The sequence below is a fragment of the Malus sylvestris genome, chromosome 13, assembly GCF_916048215.2.
Source record: "Malus sylvestris chromosome 13, drMalSylv7.2, whole genome shotgun sequence".
Classification (NCBI taxonomy): Eukaryota; Viridiplantae; Streptophyta; class Magnoliopsida; order Rosales; family Rosaceae; genus Malus; species Malus sylvestris.
The window spans coordinates 29,842,658-29,859,579 of record NC_062272.1 but is presented as its reverse complement, the minus strand read 5'-3'; the positions used below and the strand labels follow the sequence as shown (position 1 = coordinate 29,859,579).

Genomic DNA, 16,922 nt, shown 5'->3' with positions numbered 1-16,922 from the left:
CCCACTTGCTTCTCCAACTCGTCCACCTTCTTGTCCTTAGTTTGCATGCCCTGCGCCATAGAAGTTAGTAAATTAAAAATATGATCATTATCAATAGAAGAACCTGATTTTTGGGCGGGTTGTGCTTGGGGTTGAATTGGTGCAAACGGCTTTTGATAGAAACCAGGGGGTTGTTGCCTAAATGTGCTTTGTTGTTGGCCTTGTTGGGGTTCTCGCCATTTTACATTTGGATGATCACGCCAACCGGGATTGTAAGTATTAGAAAAGGGGTCATTCCTCGGTTGGTGTTGGTTGCCAAATCCCACGGATTTTGAGGGTTTCCCAACCTCCATTCTCTATCAATTATGGGCACTTGTCCGTAAGGTGTCCTTGCATGGAGCATACGCCACAAGCTCCCACGTTTTGCACTTTTGGACCTTCCACCACCTGAGAAAGCAAAGTAGTAAGGTTAGCCATTTGATTTTGAAGTTCGGTTATGGCACTTACCTCATTCACTTGGTGTTGTCGTGGGGTGCTCCTTTGTCGAACACCTTCGTATTGTTGGGCATTCAACGCTCGATTGGAGATTAATGTCTTGGCTGCCGTGGGGGTCTTGTCCACCAAGGCTCCTCCCGCCGAGGCATCTAGCATTTGACGTTCGATTGGTAGTAGCCCCTCGTAGAAGTATTGTAGAAGAAGTTCCTCCTTCATCTGATGTTGTGGACATGAAGCAACAAGAGATTTAAAACGTTCATAGTAAGTAGGAAAAGATTCACCTTCATCTTGTTGAATTCCACTTATCCTTTTTCGTAGGAGGATGACTCGAGAAGTTGGGAAAAACTTCTCCAAGAAAGCCCGTTTCATGCTCTCCCAAGATGTAACCGTTCCGGGAGCTAATTCATACAACCAATCTTTCGCCTTTTCCATGAGAGAAAAGGGAAAAGCCTTCATCTTCAATATGCTCCTGTCAACATTGATTGGAGTCATGCTTGAACACACCACCTCGAACTCTTTCAAGTGCTTGTTAGGATCCTCCATGGACAACCCATGGTACTTCGGAATGTGGTGTAGCAAACTTGACTTCAACTCGAATTCCTCGGTCTTTCCTTGGGCAGCCACGGGATATTGAATACGTAGAGGTGCGGCATTGTCTAATCCCGAAGCCGAAAGCTCCTTGATTGTACGATTGTCTTGTGCCATGGCTTCCTTTACTTCACCCACTCTTACCGTGGGTTCCTCTTCTTCAAACTCAACTTCGGCTTCTGAATTTGAATTTGATTCACTAGGTTTTCGATTCTTCCTTTTTCGTCTCAATTCTCGCTCAAAATCGTCGTCAAAGTCCAAGATGTGTTCACGAATCGGATGAGAACTCCGAGTCATAAACTAGTACCTAAAAACAAGAAAACAAAACAAGGTCAGAATCTGGAATTCATTAAAACAAACTGAAATAAAACAATCCAAGGGACTAGCAATGTTGCTAATCCCCGGCAACGGCGCCAAAATTTTGATGCGAAATATATAAGCACACAAATTAAACCCTCTTTTTATCAATTGTAGCAAAGTATGTAAGTAGGGATCGTTCTAGACCGGGGATTAGGAGGGATTGCTAAATCACTTGAAAACTGACTCAAATACGTAAAAACAAGTTTAAAACACTAAACTAGACTCAAAGAATGCAAAACTAAACTTTAAAACACCAAAACAAACCAAAAGACTCAAAACAGCAAACAAACACTCAAAACTGCCTTAAAAACACTTTCTAGGCAGTTTTGACGCCTAACACTAAATTGGACGAAATTGGGTTATAACTTGACTCAAGACCCCTAAAAACACAAACTAAATTAATTTCTACTTAATCTAACACTTTAAAATAAATGGGGAATTGGTTTTGACGAAAATTGAAAACAAAAACAAAACTTGTAAATTGCACACATTCTAAAACGAATTTGAGAAAAGTGAATGGATGGAAAGCTAGCTAAGGGGTTCTTCTCCACACATGTCACACTTGCATACAAAACGATTTCCAATTGCTTTTCGATAAACCATGAATTCCCAACACCCCAGATTAACCGTGATTGCACTAATTAACCCTCAAATTTTCCTTAAGTTATTGAATTGGATGAATTGCATATGACAACCCAAAGCATTCCCCACAAGTTCCCTACATGAATTGCATAATAGAGAGACAAGCAAGAATCATTAAGTTCTATGAAAATCATAAGCATTGGCGAAGCACTCGTTACTATGAATTGCATGAAACTTATGCCAAGAATTTACTTAACAAGATTCATGTAGAGATGTATGATGCGTTAAAAGTTAACACACAAATTAAACCCTCTTGTTGTCAAATTGTAGTAAAGATGCAAGTAGGGATCGTTCTGGACCGGGGATTAAGAGGGCTTGCTAATAACCTCTAAACTAACTCAAAAACATAAAAACAAAGTTAAAAACGCAAAACTAGACTCTAAGACTCTTAACTAGACTTATATGACTCAAAACAAGCTAAACAAACTCAAAACAGCACAATACTATCAAAAAGACTCAAAACAGACTCTAAAGAGTTATTTCGACGAATCCTAGCTTTAACTTGACTCAAAACACTCAAAAACACAAGTTTGGATAGATTCAAACCTAATTGACAAAATAAAGTAAAGGGGATTGAATTTTGGACGAAATTAAAGTAAAACAAGTAAACTAAAAACTCAAACAGAAAGTTGGATGAATTTGGTAAATTGGATGGTTGATGGGCTAGCTAGAGAGTCATTCTCTACACATGACACACTTGCATACAAATCAATCTCCAATTGCTTTTCAATAAACCATGAACCTCAACACTCCAGATTAATTAGGTACGCTTAAATTAACCCTCAGATTTTCCTTATGTCATTGAATTGGACGGGAAGAGCGCATCGCAATCAAATTATTCTACAAAAGTTCCCTACATGAAAGCCCATAATAGAGATACAATCAAAGATCATTAAGTTCTATGAAAACCATAAGTATTGACAAGGCATTCGTAACTATGAAAGCACATGATACTCCTGCCAGGAATCTACTTAACGCGATTGTGACTAGCAACCTTCACTACTTGTGAATATAAGTTCATAACGATTAGGTGAAACTCCCTTATATTCTAGCATCAAATTCATGCATGCAAACTAAGCGGGCCCTCTTAATCAACATACAAGAATAAGTTTTGCATCAAACAGTTAAGTAAATTGCATTCACAATTTATGAAATCACAACTGAAAGTAATCAATTCATAGTGCAAATATAGTCATGGTTTCGAAATTCCCCTTAGCCAAAAGGGGTTTAGCCTCTCATGTTCACAGCAAAACAAAGAGAAAATAAATTAAACATTGAAAACAAAGGATGGATTACACCTAAAAACGCTCCAACAATCCAACGTCTTGAATGACAAGCACGTCCAAGGGTCCTCCTTCTTCTTCTTTGCTGCGGCACAAGGGTTGTGAGAATGGATGAGTGGTGAATTATGGTGGTGGATGGATGTAGGTGAATTATATGGTGAAGGGTGGAACGACTGAAAAGAAGAGAGGACAGCCCTAAAGGGTGCGGCACTATGTATTTATAGGGGAGAAGGCACAGTTTTTATGTGTTTTAGGGAAAGAAATAACTTAGCTGTTTTGTCCTATAATTAAAAGTCAGAAATCAATGGAAAATAGGCAAGTAAGGTGTAGGAATTAAAGAGAATAGGAAAGGAAATTCGGCAGAGAGTGTAGGATAGATTTAGGAATGTGTTTTGAGGCACAAAATAGGTAAGAATCCTCTCCCCTTGTGCGGCAAGAATTGAAACAAAAGGGAATGTAATTTTGGGTCAGAAAATAGGTAAGAAAGAGGGATATGTGCGGAAAAAGGGAGGATCAAAACAGGAATGTGGTTTTAAGAACATAAAATAGGAAATGAGAAGATGTTTTGTGCGGCAAGGAAGGATCAAATCATAGAGAGGTGCGGCATGGACTTTTAGGGCATGTTTAGGACTTCTAGAACAAGTTATTAGGTGTCTAAACATGATTTGGAAACTCCTTTGTCGCTGGAACTTACGGACATTTAGGATTAGGAAAGGTCAAACCAAAATAGGAAACCTTGGCTTAACTTTCCTACTTCAAGTAGGAATCCTCATTTGTGTAGGAATCCTCATTGTTCTAGGAATCCTTATTCAATTAGGAATCATTCTTCAACTAGGAATCCTAGCATCTTCAGGTTTTCAATTTCGTGCATTCCTTTTGCTCCAAGCATATGCCATCCATTCCAAGCCCAATTTTGCTCCAAAAGGCACCAAAATGCACTTCTTTGCCACTTTAACCCTTTGGACCTACAAACACATGGAAATAGCTTAAAATACTAAAATAACTACGTACTAACAACATAAATGCCAAGAAACAAGCTAACTAAGTCGTATAAATATGCTCATATCAATGTACGGGCTAGCTTAAATACCATAGGTACTCTATGCATAAGTAAAACTAATCAACATTGTCAATTGAATTAATCAATGGATAGGTAAGTGAGAAGGTACTTGGTATTAGTGGTAGATTCGGTGTCTAGTGTACATCTTAGTTTTCAAGAAGTCTTTTCCTCATTATAGAGGGAAAAGAGAGAGTCACCCAAAATGGGGAACTCTCTCTTTCTTTTTACTCTATAATGACTGGCCACAAAGGAAAAGATTCACTAGCATCAATCTTCCTCCAAACTCATATGTGCTCTTTACATCTGGTCTTTGGTCTGGAGACTTAACGGTCCCATTCTTTTGATACTTGGATATCCAATTGATATCAACCAACAAGGAACAAGAAGAGCAATGGAATGAAGACGCCACTTTGGGCGATCACCTTAGTGAAAAAAAAGGGTTCTTCAATGGTATAAAATAACTGTCTTCCATTTCTCTATGATTTAAGTGGATTCTTGGTTTACCATCTACTAAGCTTTGGATGTCAAGGGAAAATGATTTGATGTTTGAGTTCATGTCATTATGCTTCCCCTTTTAATTTCAATTTTATTGCATGAGATACTCAAATGATCCTCTTCTAGACAATTTTTTTTTCCTTCATAACACCTCTCCTCTCCTCCATTGTTTTCTCATTAGTGCTAATATATATATAAAATTAGTTCCTTGTTACCTTTATTTTCACAAAGATATTCTTCAAGGAGTGTGCTATCCACACACCTCTTTTTACTTCATACGCACCCTCTTAATTTGCGGCCGTCGAAACGACTGGATTAAAGAAGATTAAAAAACATAAATTAACAAGGGATGCGTGAGAAGTAAAAATAGGGTGTGGATAGTACACGCCATTCTTCAAAGGTTTAAAACTCTCTTTAACATATACATCGCCAAATTTTCTGCACACTTTATTGAAAAAAATGGAAATGAAACACCAGAGAATCATGCTTATTATTGATATAAAAAAATGATGAAACAATTTTATTCTTCTTTACACTTAAAAGAAATTGAATGAACAAAATAATAATTAGCCTACTCTTGCTCCCACCTGAAGATGATCAGTAGTGAGATTTCCTCTTTCAATTTTTCTTTTATCTTTTGTGCATGCTTGACATGGATGCTGACCCTTCCTGCGTATTCACAGAAAAAGAAAATAAAATGAAAGAACCTACTTCAGTAAATTACAAAATAAAAGAGAGTAAATTAAACCACGAAAACATGCTCCTTTAAGTGGTGAAATCACACTGGAACATGGGTGGCATGAATGAATTGAGGTCGCTGAAGATAACATCGTCTCCATCAGCATAGCTGCTAGAATCTTGGCAGTCAAAGTAATTCTGTATGTCATCGGGAAATGTGCACTGTGACGTGCCCAACTCTGGCTGCGATGTCATGGAATCGGTGGCTGTTGTCATTTCCATCATCTCCTTGAACTTCGATGACTGAAGAAGGAGACCTAGGGCTGATGTAGCAGTGGTTGGTCTAGGCTGAGCTGTCGTCATGATTTCTCCGGGACTGTATGCAAGGTTCTGAAAGAAGCCAAGTCCACGACCTTGATCATTAGGGCTTCGAGTGACACTTGGCAATTTAGCCTCAATAGCAGTAGGGTTAGGCCGACCGGTATTGTCGTCGTTGTTCGGACCATTAGGTTTTAGCCATTTGATGTAACGGCTGAGGTCAAAGTTTGTGACAGCATTGAGCCCACGGTACTCTATAGCCGCCATGTCATATGCTGTTGCGGCTTCTTCTTGGGTAGCTGGTAACATTTAAGATACAGGGATAATGTCAGTTTAATCATTATTTATCTATTAACGTAAAGTTATTTTCGTATATGTAAGATTCAATAACAAAAAAGTTCCTATGTATTTAAGTAGATCGCTATATACGGGGACGGATTTGTGGCACCAATTTTTTTACACAATTTTTTATAAAAGTTTTTGTGAAGCTCACTTCATAATATAACTTAATGATCTAAATTGTCTATCTTCAAGAATATCATTCATAAATCATCCTTGCAAAAATAGTTTAACGATCTAAATCGTCTATCTTTTGGTAGACATGATCTTGAGGGAAGACCTAAAAGATAGACGGTTTGAATCGTTGGAATACAATACAGAGTGAGCCTAGCAAATGAGGACTCACCAAAATATTTACATGTATTTGATGCAATCACGATTAACAGATAGATATAATACAAAATATATAATTTCCCCACCTGCTTAATTTATTGCATATGTTTATTTATATTGTTTTTTTATCTACATTAAGGGGTTGAGAAAGTAGTCTAAACCTTAAAATGGGCTAACAATAATATGGTTCAAAATCGAATTTAAGACCTCTCACTTACAAGTGAAGATAAATACTATTAGACCGTAATATTAAGTGACGTGTTTATTTATGTTGTTGAATAAAAAGATTAATTATCTGTGATCAAAGAAACAAAAAAGTTGTCACTTAGTACTACCATATGTCCCGAGATAGAGGTACTTGTTCCCAAAGACTCGTCCAATTCGAGCTTCCCATCTTCCGTTGTGATGATGTCTGCTCATAAATAAAATAAGAGCAAGGAAAATAAAAAAATCATTCTAGTATGTATACCAAAAAAAATTCGGACTAGGTCTTAATTTATACCTTGCAACACCTCTATATTTGGAAACTCCCCGAGAAAAACCACTGCTCTTCCTGCAAATTCATCACAAAACAAATAAGAGCTCATTAATCAACAGTTGTTTATTATTCTCAAGTCTACTAGCCTCAGATGTTGAAGATTAGTTACCTTCTCAATGATCCAATATATTCCTCTCTTGATTGAGCTTCCATTTCTTTCAATTCTTTTGGATATGTCGACAACTACATTAACCGTAAGTGATATTATTTCTTAGTTAATTTCTTTCTTGATTTCCATTTTGTAAGATCACCCAAATAATATAATTAAGGATAAAATTAATTTACCGGAAAGTTGAGAATGGTATCTTGACCCCAGTACTTAAGTGCTGCTAAGTCATAAGCATGTGCTGCAGCTTCCTCATCATCATATGCGCCTGGAAAAGGATCGATTAATATATATATATATATATATATATATATCAATCAAATGAGCTTCAACAATATATATACACTACTGATTTTTCTCAGTTGGTCAAGTATCACACACACACACACACACACATATATATAAGATTGCACATAAATTAGGTGTATACGTAGTACCAATTAACTTAAATAAAACCTACCAAGGTAGACTGAATTTGAGTGCAATTCCATTCCAAGCATTCAATAGCACCAACACAAACAAAACCAAGATCGAAAGACGAAATGGTATAAGAAACCACATCAGTAAATCAGGCATGCATGTATTAAGTATAAATTCAACGACGTAGATGAAAAGTTATATTTAATTAATGGAGATGATAAGATTGTAAATACCTTGGCGGCCCTTCTTGTTTTGTGATTCATTCCAGCAATTCTTATCCCACAAATGAGCCTCGTATCGGCCAGTCCATCGGTGTCTGAATTGATAATCAAGCACGCAGCAAACCCATGCCATTTAGGGAAAAAAGTTCAATTACTGAGCAAAAGGAATTCATACAGAAATTAAACAAATATACAAATATGATTAATTGGTTTTTTGTGCAGGTACTTAATTAATCACCTGGTGACCCCACGATAAATTGAGCTACGTTGAGGAGGGGAATCCCTTGGGACACTTCTCCTTGTTCGTTTGACCTTTGTGATAGCAGTGTTATTAGCTGCAGTAGCATTATTGTTATTGTTTGCATTGGGTTTCTGGTTTTGATGAGATAACTTTGCCATGAAACTCGTATTGTACGTCTCGATTGATCGGTCGACCAAAAAAGAATAATAAGAGAAGAAGAAGGAATGTTAATGGTTGGATAATTAGCTATATTTGAGAGATTGATATGACTAAGTCCTCCATGTAAGAGGCTTATAAAGGGATATGAATAAGCATGGAGATCAGAGAGAGAGAGAGAGAGAGAGAGAGAGAGAGAGAGGGATTGGAAGAGTGTGATGAGCTGTGCCAATTCAGAGTTTGCCGGCTGTGGAGATTGTTTGTTATGGCCGTCTTTAACCGGCTTTATCTCGTATCTTCTACCTTGTCCCAACCTTAACTTATATGTTATGTTCTATTGCCATCATATTTATTTAAAATCTAAAAAGTATGTTGACATGGTAGAAACTAACACATAAATTAAACCTATAATATGCAATCATAGTATGAGTAAGTAGGGATCGTTCTATTTCGGGGATTAGAAGGGATGCAAATCAACACAAATTAAACTTATAAAACTGAAAATTAAGTTAAACTAACAACAAAACAAGACTGGGAAGTTTTTGGACAAATTTAACTAAAACAAAATTAAATGGCAGCAAGATAAAATTGTGAATGAAAGGATAGCTAAAGGATTCTTCTCCACACATGAAACATATGCATACAAATCGATTTCCAGTTATTCTTTCGATAAACCATGAATGACAATGCCCCAAATTAATTGTGAATAGCACTAATTAATTCTTAGATTTTCCTAAGTTCATTGAATTGGACTCAATGACGCAACCAAATTATTCTTCTCAAGTTCCCTAACTATGAAAAGCATGATAGAGATACATCTCAAAGATCATTAAGTTCTATGAAAATCATAAGCATTGACAAAAGCATTTGTAACTATGAAAAGCATGATATTCTTGCCAAGAATTTACTTAACTCAATCATGACTAGTGACTTTTACTACTTACAAAAATAAGTTCATAACGATTAGGTGAAATTCCCTTATATTCTAGCATCAAATCCCTGGATGGAAACTAAGTATGCATCCTTAATAAACATACAAGAATAAGTTCTCTACAAAGCAGATAAGTAAATTGCATTCATGTTTTATGGAACAATAATTGGATGTAATCAATTTATATAAAACATATGATCATGGCTTCAAATTCATCTCTAGCTAAAAAGAAACTTAGTTACACATATTCATCATAACTGAAAAGTAATCTAAAATAAACATAGAAACTTAAAACAAAGATAGAAAGAACTCTGAAAATTTCAGCAATTTCAATGGATGAATGGTAGGCATGGCAACCCCTAAATCTCTGCAGGAATTTCATATTTATAGGGGGAAATGGCTGAATCGAAGGAGGAAAGGGTTTTGGCATTTTTGAGTTATTTTAGGACTATAAAAATCAAGTAGAAAATGTTGGAATGTGATTAGGATTCCTCCTTGCAGCTGAAGATAAGATAAGATAATGTTGGATAAGATATGATAAGATAAGATAGGGTAGGATAAGATAATGTTCCTCTCCAACTAGGATTCCTCTTTCTTGTGTAATTCCTTGCCTTCCAAGCCTCAACTTTAATTTCTCCAGATTTTAGCACATGTTTAGCACCATTTAAACACAAAAAACGTTCAGCCCATATGCTATCCACACATGCTATTCAATCCAAGTCCAAAACTGCTCCAAATTGCTCCATTTAGCTATTTATTGTCATCTTTACCAACTGGACCTACAATAATACGAAAGTAACATAAATTACCAAAATAAATGGAAATTAACGAAGTAAATGCAAGGAAATAAGATAACAAGATAACAAAGTCGTATAAATATGCTCCTATCATATGCAACTAATCCTGTCTTAATCAATAGGATGATCTCTACCCTCCTCCTCCTCTCTCTCTCTCTCTCCCTCGCTCCCTCACTCCCTCCCACACGCTGGTATGTAATTTGGTATGAGAACTTGACACAGACCACCTATTGAAATATCCCACATCGACCTATCTCTGAAAAAAAAAGTTTAAATATCCCTCCCTTGCACACGTCGATATGTAATTTGGTATGACAACTTGACACAGACCACCTATTGAAATATCCCACATTGACCGTATCTCTGAAAAAAAAAGAAGAAGAGTTTAATATCTCAACCCCACTCCACTAATACCAAGGCCTTTTGTAATAAAACCCCACACCTGATGGATTGTGCAAGTGGTAATTACCAAGTTGGGAACAATATCAGTGTTGTTGGTGATGTGAAAATTACTTGACACACAAATTAAACCCTATTGTTGACAATTGTAGCAAAGATGTAAGTGATGCAAAAATTAACTTAGCACACAAATTAAACCCACTTGTTGACAATTGTAGTTGATAGGAGCATATTTATGCGCCTTAGTTAGCTAGTTCTTATGCATTTATGTTGTGTTTTCTTAGTTAAAGTAGTCTTTTAAGCTATTTTCATGTGTTTTCAGGTTTTAGAGACAAAGTGAGCAAAAGGATGCAATTTGGAGCATTTTGGAGCAAAATTGGGCTAGAATGGAGTTCATGCACATGAAGCACAAGGGATGGACGAATTTGAAGGATTGATGAAGCTAGGAATGTGTTTTGAAGTTGAAGAATTGAAGATACAAAGATTCCTAATTGAAGTGGGAAAGTGCTTAATTGAAGATGAAATCCTAGTTGAAGATGGATTCCTAGTTGAAGTTGGATTCCTATAAGATTGAAGTTTCCTACTCAAACAAGGTTTCCTACTTGAAGAAGGGAAGTTGAAGCCAAAGAATCAGCTCAAGTGAAGAAACCTTATCCAAAACATTATCCAAACCCTATCTTATCCAATCCTATCTTATCTTATCCTATCCTAATCCTATCCTAATTTAATTCCAGCTGCATGGGGGATTTATTTTCAGATTAGGACACATTAAAATTGGTTTCTAGAAGCCCTTATCCACTCCTACAAAGGTGCCACACCTTATCCCTTGTTTTTTCTAGAAATCAGCCACAAAACAACCTTTCTAGAAGGCCTTATCCCTTGTCCTACAAAAGTGACGCCCCAAACCTTTCTAGAACTTCTAGAAACCTGATTATTCCTTTCCCCCTTGGTTTCTAAAAGCCTTAGCCTTTTCCTTCAAGGATTGTGTGTTATTATCCTATACAAATTAGGCTTTTAAATCCTTTTCCTTTGCTACATAGGGGCTGCGAATTTCAGCCTATAAATACCATCCTTTGCTGCACCATTTAGTCACCATCCTCTACCATATTTTCACTACACCATTCACCCAAACATCCCTCATTGTGCCGTGAGTTTGCAAGGAAAAGAAGGAAGAACTCTTGGAGCCGTGCATGCCATTCAAGGAGCTTGGATTGTGGAGCGATTCTAGGTGTTTTCTATCTTTGTTAGAATGTTTAAATTTATTTATCTTTGTTTATTTGTGAACATGAGGAACTAATTTCTTTATAGTTAGAGGGGAATTCAAAGCCATGATCATATGTTTTATATGACTTGATTACCTCCAGTTATGATTTCATGAATCGTGAATGTGGTTTACTTATCTATTTGATTGATAACTTGTTCTTGTGTGTTAATTAAGGATGCATACTTAGTTCGCATGCATGAATTTGATGCCAGAGTATAAGGGAATTTCACCTAATCGTTATTAACTTATATTCATAAGTAGTAAAAGTCGCTAGTCACGATTGTGTTAAGTAAATCCATGGCAAAAGTAACATGCGTATCCCATAGTTATGAATGCTTCGTCAATGCTTATGATTTCCATTGAACTTAATGATCTTTGATATGTGTCTCTATCATCCGTATTCCATAGTTAGGGTCCTTGATAAGAATAATTTGGTTGTAATGCGTATCCCATTCAATTCAATGAATCTAGGGAAATCTGAGAATTAATTGGTCAATCTAGTTAATTTGGGGCATTGTCATTCATGGTTTATTGAAAGAGTAATTGGAAATCAAGTCGTATGCATATGTTTCATGTGTGGAGAAGGAACCTTCTAACTAGCCTTTCACCATCTTAATTTTCATCAAAACGTTTTTGTCAAAGTTTGTTTTCAAAGTTTCTGTTTTCAAAGTTAAATTCGTCCAAAATCAATCCCCCTTTACTTAGTTGAGTCATAGTAGTTAGAAATCACTTTAGTTTGTGTTTTTAAGTGTCTTAGGTCAAGTTAAAACCAATTTTCGTCCAAGTTTGTGTCTAGTGTTCAAAACTGCCCAGATTGTGGTTTTAAGGCAGTTTTGAGTGTTTTTGGGCTGTTTTGAGTCTTTTGGTTTGTTTTGGTGTTTTAAAGTTTAGTTTTGCATTCTTTGAGTCTAGTTTAGTGTTTTAAACTTGTTTTTACGTATTTGAGTCAGTTTTCAAGTGATTTTGCAATCCCTCCTAATCCCCGGTTTAGAACGATCCCTACTTACATACTTTGCTACAATTGATAAAAAGAGGGTTAATTTGAGTGTCAACATAATTTTCACATCGGTAGTATGAATAAGTAGGGATCGTTCTTAAACCGGGGATTAGGAGGGATTGCTAAAACACTCTACACTGACTTAAATATATAAAAAGAGGCTAAAAACACTTAACTAGACTCAAAACAAGCTAAAAACGCTCAAAACTGCCTAAAAACAATAATTAGGCAATTTCTAACTCTAACACACTTTTTGGACTAATTTTGGTTTTATATTGATTCAAAACACTTAAATATACAAACTAAACAGATTCTAACTAATTAGACACTCTAAAGTGGGGGTTTGGTTTTCGTGAATTTGAAAACAAAACAAACAGATTGTAAACTAAGCAAAATTTGGACGAATTTGGGGTAAAACTATGGATGATAGGCTAGCTAGGAGGTTCTTCTCCACCCTTAACACACTTGCAAACAAAATGATTTCCAGTTGCCTTTCAATACCCATGAATCCTCAATGCCCCAGATTAACTGTGAATTGCACTGATTAACCCTCAGATTTTCCTAATTTCATTGAATTGGATGATTGCATACAACAACCCAAAGCATTCTTCACAAGTTCCCTACATGAATTGCATAATAAAGATATGAGCAAAGATCATTAAGTTCTATGAAAATCATAAGCATTTGATAGGAGCATATTTATGCGCCTTAGTTTAGCTTGTTCTTGTGCATTTATAGTGTTTTTGCTTATCTAAGTAGTCTTTTAAGCTAGTTTTATGTGTTTTCAGGTTCTAAGGGCAAAATATGAAAAAGGATGCATTTTGGAGCCTTTTGGAGCAAAGTTGAGCATGAAATGGATGTCATATGCTTGGAGCCAAGAGGATGGACGAAATTGAAGATTTGAAGATGATGTTTCCTACTTGAACAAGGTTTCCTAGTCGAAGTAGGAAAGCGCCTAAGTGAAGATGGAATCCTAGTTGAATTAGGATTCCTAGTCAAAATGGGTTTCCTAGTTGAAATAGGATTCCTTGAAGATGAAGATTCCTACTCAAACAAGGTTTCCTACTTGATGTAGGAAAGTCAAAATCCAAATGGTCTCAAGTGAAGCAACAAAGAAGTTTTCCAAGTCCAAGAAGGAAAAGGAGTCCAAGATGAAGAAGGAATGACAAAGACAAGGTTTCCTAATCCTAATAGGCAAAGTTTCCAAGTGCAATGAGGAATCCTTATCCATTTAGGGCACCTTATCCATTTAGGATACCTCATCCTTGTTCTAGAAACCCTATCCATCCTTGCCGTGAGTTTTCCTTGCATTAGAAGGTTTCTAGAAGCCCTAATCTGCCCTATCCTCTAATGCCGCACCCTAGGCCTTCTAGAAAACTGATTTCCTTGCCTTGCAAGGCCATCTAGAAGCCTTATCCCTCTAATCCATTCCTGCCGCACCTAGGAGGACCTTTCCTACCCAAAATCTGATTGTTTTAAGCCCTTTCCTGATGGGATTTAATCCTCCAAGTCCTAATCTGATTTGCTAGGCTTTTAGGACCCTATAAATACATGGTGCCGCACCCATTCATTCACACCACCTCTCATACACATTCATTCATTCCAAAAAGTCAGAAATTCGTCCAAACACCTCTCCACACCTTTGCCGCACCATTCCCATCCCCTAAACACTACTACATCCATCCTTAACCATGTATCCATACATCTAAAGTCCCAACCTGTCCCTAAAGTCCTTTGCCGCACCAAGGAGGAGGAGAAGGAAGCTCGGAAGTTCATGCAATTCAAGTTCGCGTCGCTGGAATTTCTAGGTGTTTCTTTTCCTTTGATTTCAACGTTTAAATTCAATTCTCTTTGTTTTGTGCGTATGACGAACTAAACCCCCCGTTGGCTAGGGGGGGATTCGAAATACATGTTTATGCTTGCGTTATGATTTGATTACTTCTAATTGCGTTTCATAAGTTGTGAATTCAATTTACTTATCTATGTGAATTACATTGATTTGTGTGTGTTGGTTGAGAGTGCACGCTTAATTATCATGCATAAATTGAATGCTAGGATATAAGGAAATTTCACCTAATCGTTATGGAATTATATTCACAAGTAGTAAAGGTTGATGATCTCAATCGCGTTAAGTAAATTCTTGGCATAAGTTTCATGCAATCATAGTAACAAGTGCTTCGTCAATGCTTATGGTTTTCATAGAACTTAATGATTCTTGCTTGTATCTCTATTATGCAATCATGTAGGGGACTTGTGGGGAATGTTTTGGGTTGTCGTATGCAATCATCCAATTCAATAACGTTAGGAAAATCTGAGGGTTAATTTAAGCGGACCTAATTAACTTGGGGCATTGAGAATTCATGGTTTATTGAAAAGCAATTGGAAATCGTTTTGCATGCAAGTATAACATGTGTGGAGATGAACCCCTTAGCTAGCCTTCCATTCACCCATTTAAATCAAATTCGTTTTTACAATCTGCTCTAATTTACAAAGTTTGTTTTGTTTTAAATTCGTCCAAAACCAATCCCCCTTTGTTTTAAAGTGTCAAATTAGTTAGTAAGTGTTTTACTTTGTGTTTTTAAGTGTTTTGATTCAAGTTAAAACCCAAATTCGTCCAATTTGGTGCTTAGTGTCCAAAACTGCCCAGATTTTGTTTTTAAGGCAGTTCTGAGTGTTTTGGTGCTGTTTTGAGTCTTTTGGTTTGTTTTGGTGTTTTAAAGTTTAGTTTTGCATTCTTTGAGTCTATTTTAGTGTTTTAAACTTGTTTTTACGTTTTTGAGTCAATTCCAAGTGATTTTGCAATCCCTCCTAATCCCCGGTCTAGAACGATCCCTACTTACATATATTGCTACAATTGATAAAAAGAGGGTTTAATTTGAGTGCTAGTTAATTTTCACATCAGCATTGACGAGGCATTTGTAACTATGATTTGCATGAAACTTATGCCAAGAATTTACTTAACGCGATTGTGACAAGCAACCTTCACTACTTAAGAATATAAGTTCATAACGATTAGGTGAACTCCCTTATATCCTAGCGTCAGATTTATGCATGAAAATTAAGCGTGCACTCTCAACCAACACACACAAATCAGTTTTACTTCAAATGGATAAGTAAATAGAATTCACAACTTATGAATCACAACTAGATGTAATCAAATCATATTGCAAGTATGAACATGGTTTCGAATTCCCCTTAGCTAAGAGGGGTTTAATTCCTCATACTCACAAAACAAAGATTATTGAATTGAAACATTGAAAACAAAAGAAAGATTACACCTAAAACGTTCCAGCAATCCTAGCTCAAATGGCAAGCCCGTCCAAGGGCTCTCCTCATTCCTTCTTGCTGCGGCACAAGGTTTGATGGCGAGTTTTGGGGGTTATGGATGGTGTAGAAGGATGGGTTTATGAAATCTGGTGAAGGATGGATTATCTCAATGGTGTGTGGCAAAGGCTTTTTATTTATAGGAGAAGGAAAGGCAAAGGGGACAAGGAAGGGTTATGACACAAAGTGAAAGGGAAAGAGAAAGTTATGACACAAAGTGAAAGGTAAAGGGAAAGTTATGACACAAAGTGAAGGGGAAAGGGAAAGTTATGACACAAAGTGAAAGGCAAAGGGAAAGTTATGACACAAAGTGAAAGGTAAAGTGAAAGGTAAAGGGAAAGTTATGACACAAAGTGAAAGGTAAAGTTTGATGCAACAAGGGGACACAGAAGGGAACACATGGCTCCAAATTCTTCCCTCCTTCATGACTTAATTCCTTCATCTTCTTAGCACATTCCTAGTCTCTTTTGGTCTTCAAATTCGTCCATCCACCTTCCTCCATGCATGTGTTATCTATTCCAAGCCCAAAACTGCTCCAAAATGCCCCAAAATACACTTTCTTGCCACCTTAGCCCTTTGGACCTATAAATACACGAAAATTGCTTAAAATAATAAAATAACTAAGAACTAACAACATAAATGCCAAGAAACAAGCTAACTAAGTCGCATAAATATGCTCCTATCAGTAAGTAGGGATCATTTTAGACCGGCGATTAACTAGGGATGCTAATCAACACAAATAAGACTCAAAAACACTAAACTAGACTCTATAGACTCAAAACTAACTCAAAACACTCAAAACAGTAACAAACAATAAAAAAACTCAATTCTAGACCTAACAAGTGATTTTGACGAAAATAAGACTTAACTTGACTCAAAAGACTAAAAGAAAATAGATTATGACTCAACTAACAAGACTTAATGAAAGGGGGATTGTTTTTGACGAATTTAAAACTTA

The 16,922-nt window shown here is 36.5% G+C and overlaps 1 protein-coding gene and 1 long non-coding RNA gene across 2 annotated transcripts in view; both read right to left on the bottom strand.

The window, feature by feature from the left end:
• Positions 1-5,511: 5,511 nt before the first annotated feature.
• On the bottom strand, positions 5,512-8,277 carry LOC126597067 (AP2-like ethylene-responsive transcription factor At1g16060). Its single transcript, XM_050263836.1, has 8 exons — positions 8,094-8,277; positions 7,868-7,950; positions 7,675-7,683; positions 7,394-7,482; positions 7,218-7,291; positions 7,073-7,123; positions 6,906-6,982; positions 5,512-6,197 (listed from the first exon to the last, which is right to left on the bottom strand). Exons 1-8 carry the CDS (start codon positions 8,252-8,254, stop codon positions 5,668-5,670), a joined length of 1,074 nt encoding a protein of 357 aa, XP_050119793.1. The 5' UTR covers positions 8,255-8,277; the 3' UTR covers positions 5,512-5,667.
• A 5,753-nt stretch (positions 8,278-14,030) lies between these two features.
• Positions 14,031-16,922, bottom strand: part of LOC126597074 (uncharacterized) — a 49,867-nt gene continuing 46,975 nt past the window's right edge. Inside the window, exon 3 of the long non-coding RNA XR_007614128.1 lies at positions 14,031-14,220. This is a non-coding gene — a long non-coding RNA (uncharacterized LOC126597074). The remainder of the gene's footprint in view (positions 14,221-16,922) is intronic.

Coding starts and splice junctions, on each gene's coding strand:
- LOC126597067 (XM_050263836.1), bottom strand. CDS start 8,254: ATGGCAAAGTTATCTCATCAAAACCAGAAACCCAATGCAAACAATAAC. Junction 7,951..8,093: donor ATTTATCGTGGGGTCACCAG/GTGATTAATTAA, acceptor TTATCAATTCAG/ACACCGATGGACTGGCCGAT. Junction 6,983..7,072: donor AAATATAGAGGTGTTGCAAG/GTATAAATTAAG, acceptor ATTTATGAGCAG/ACATCATCACAACGGAAGAT.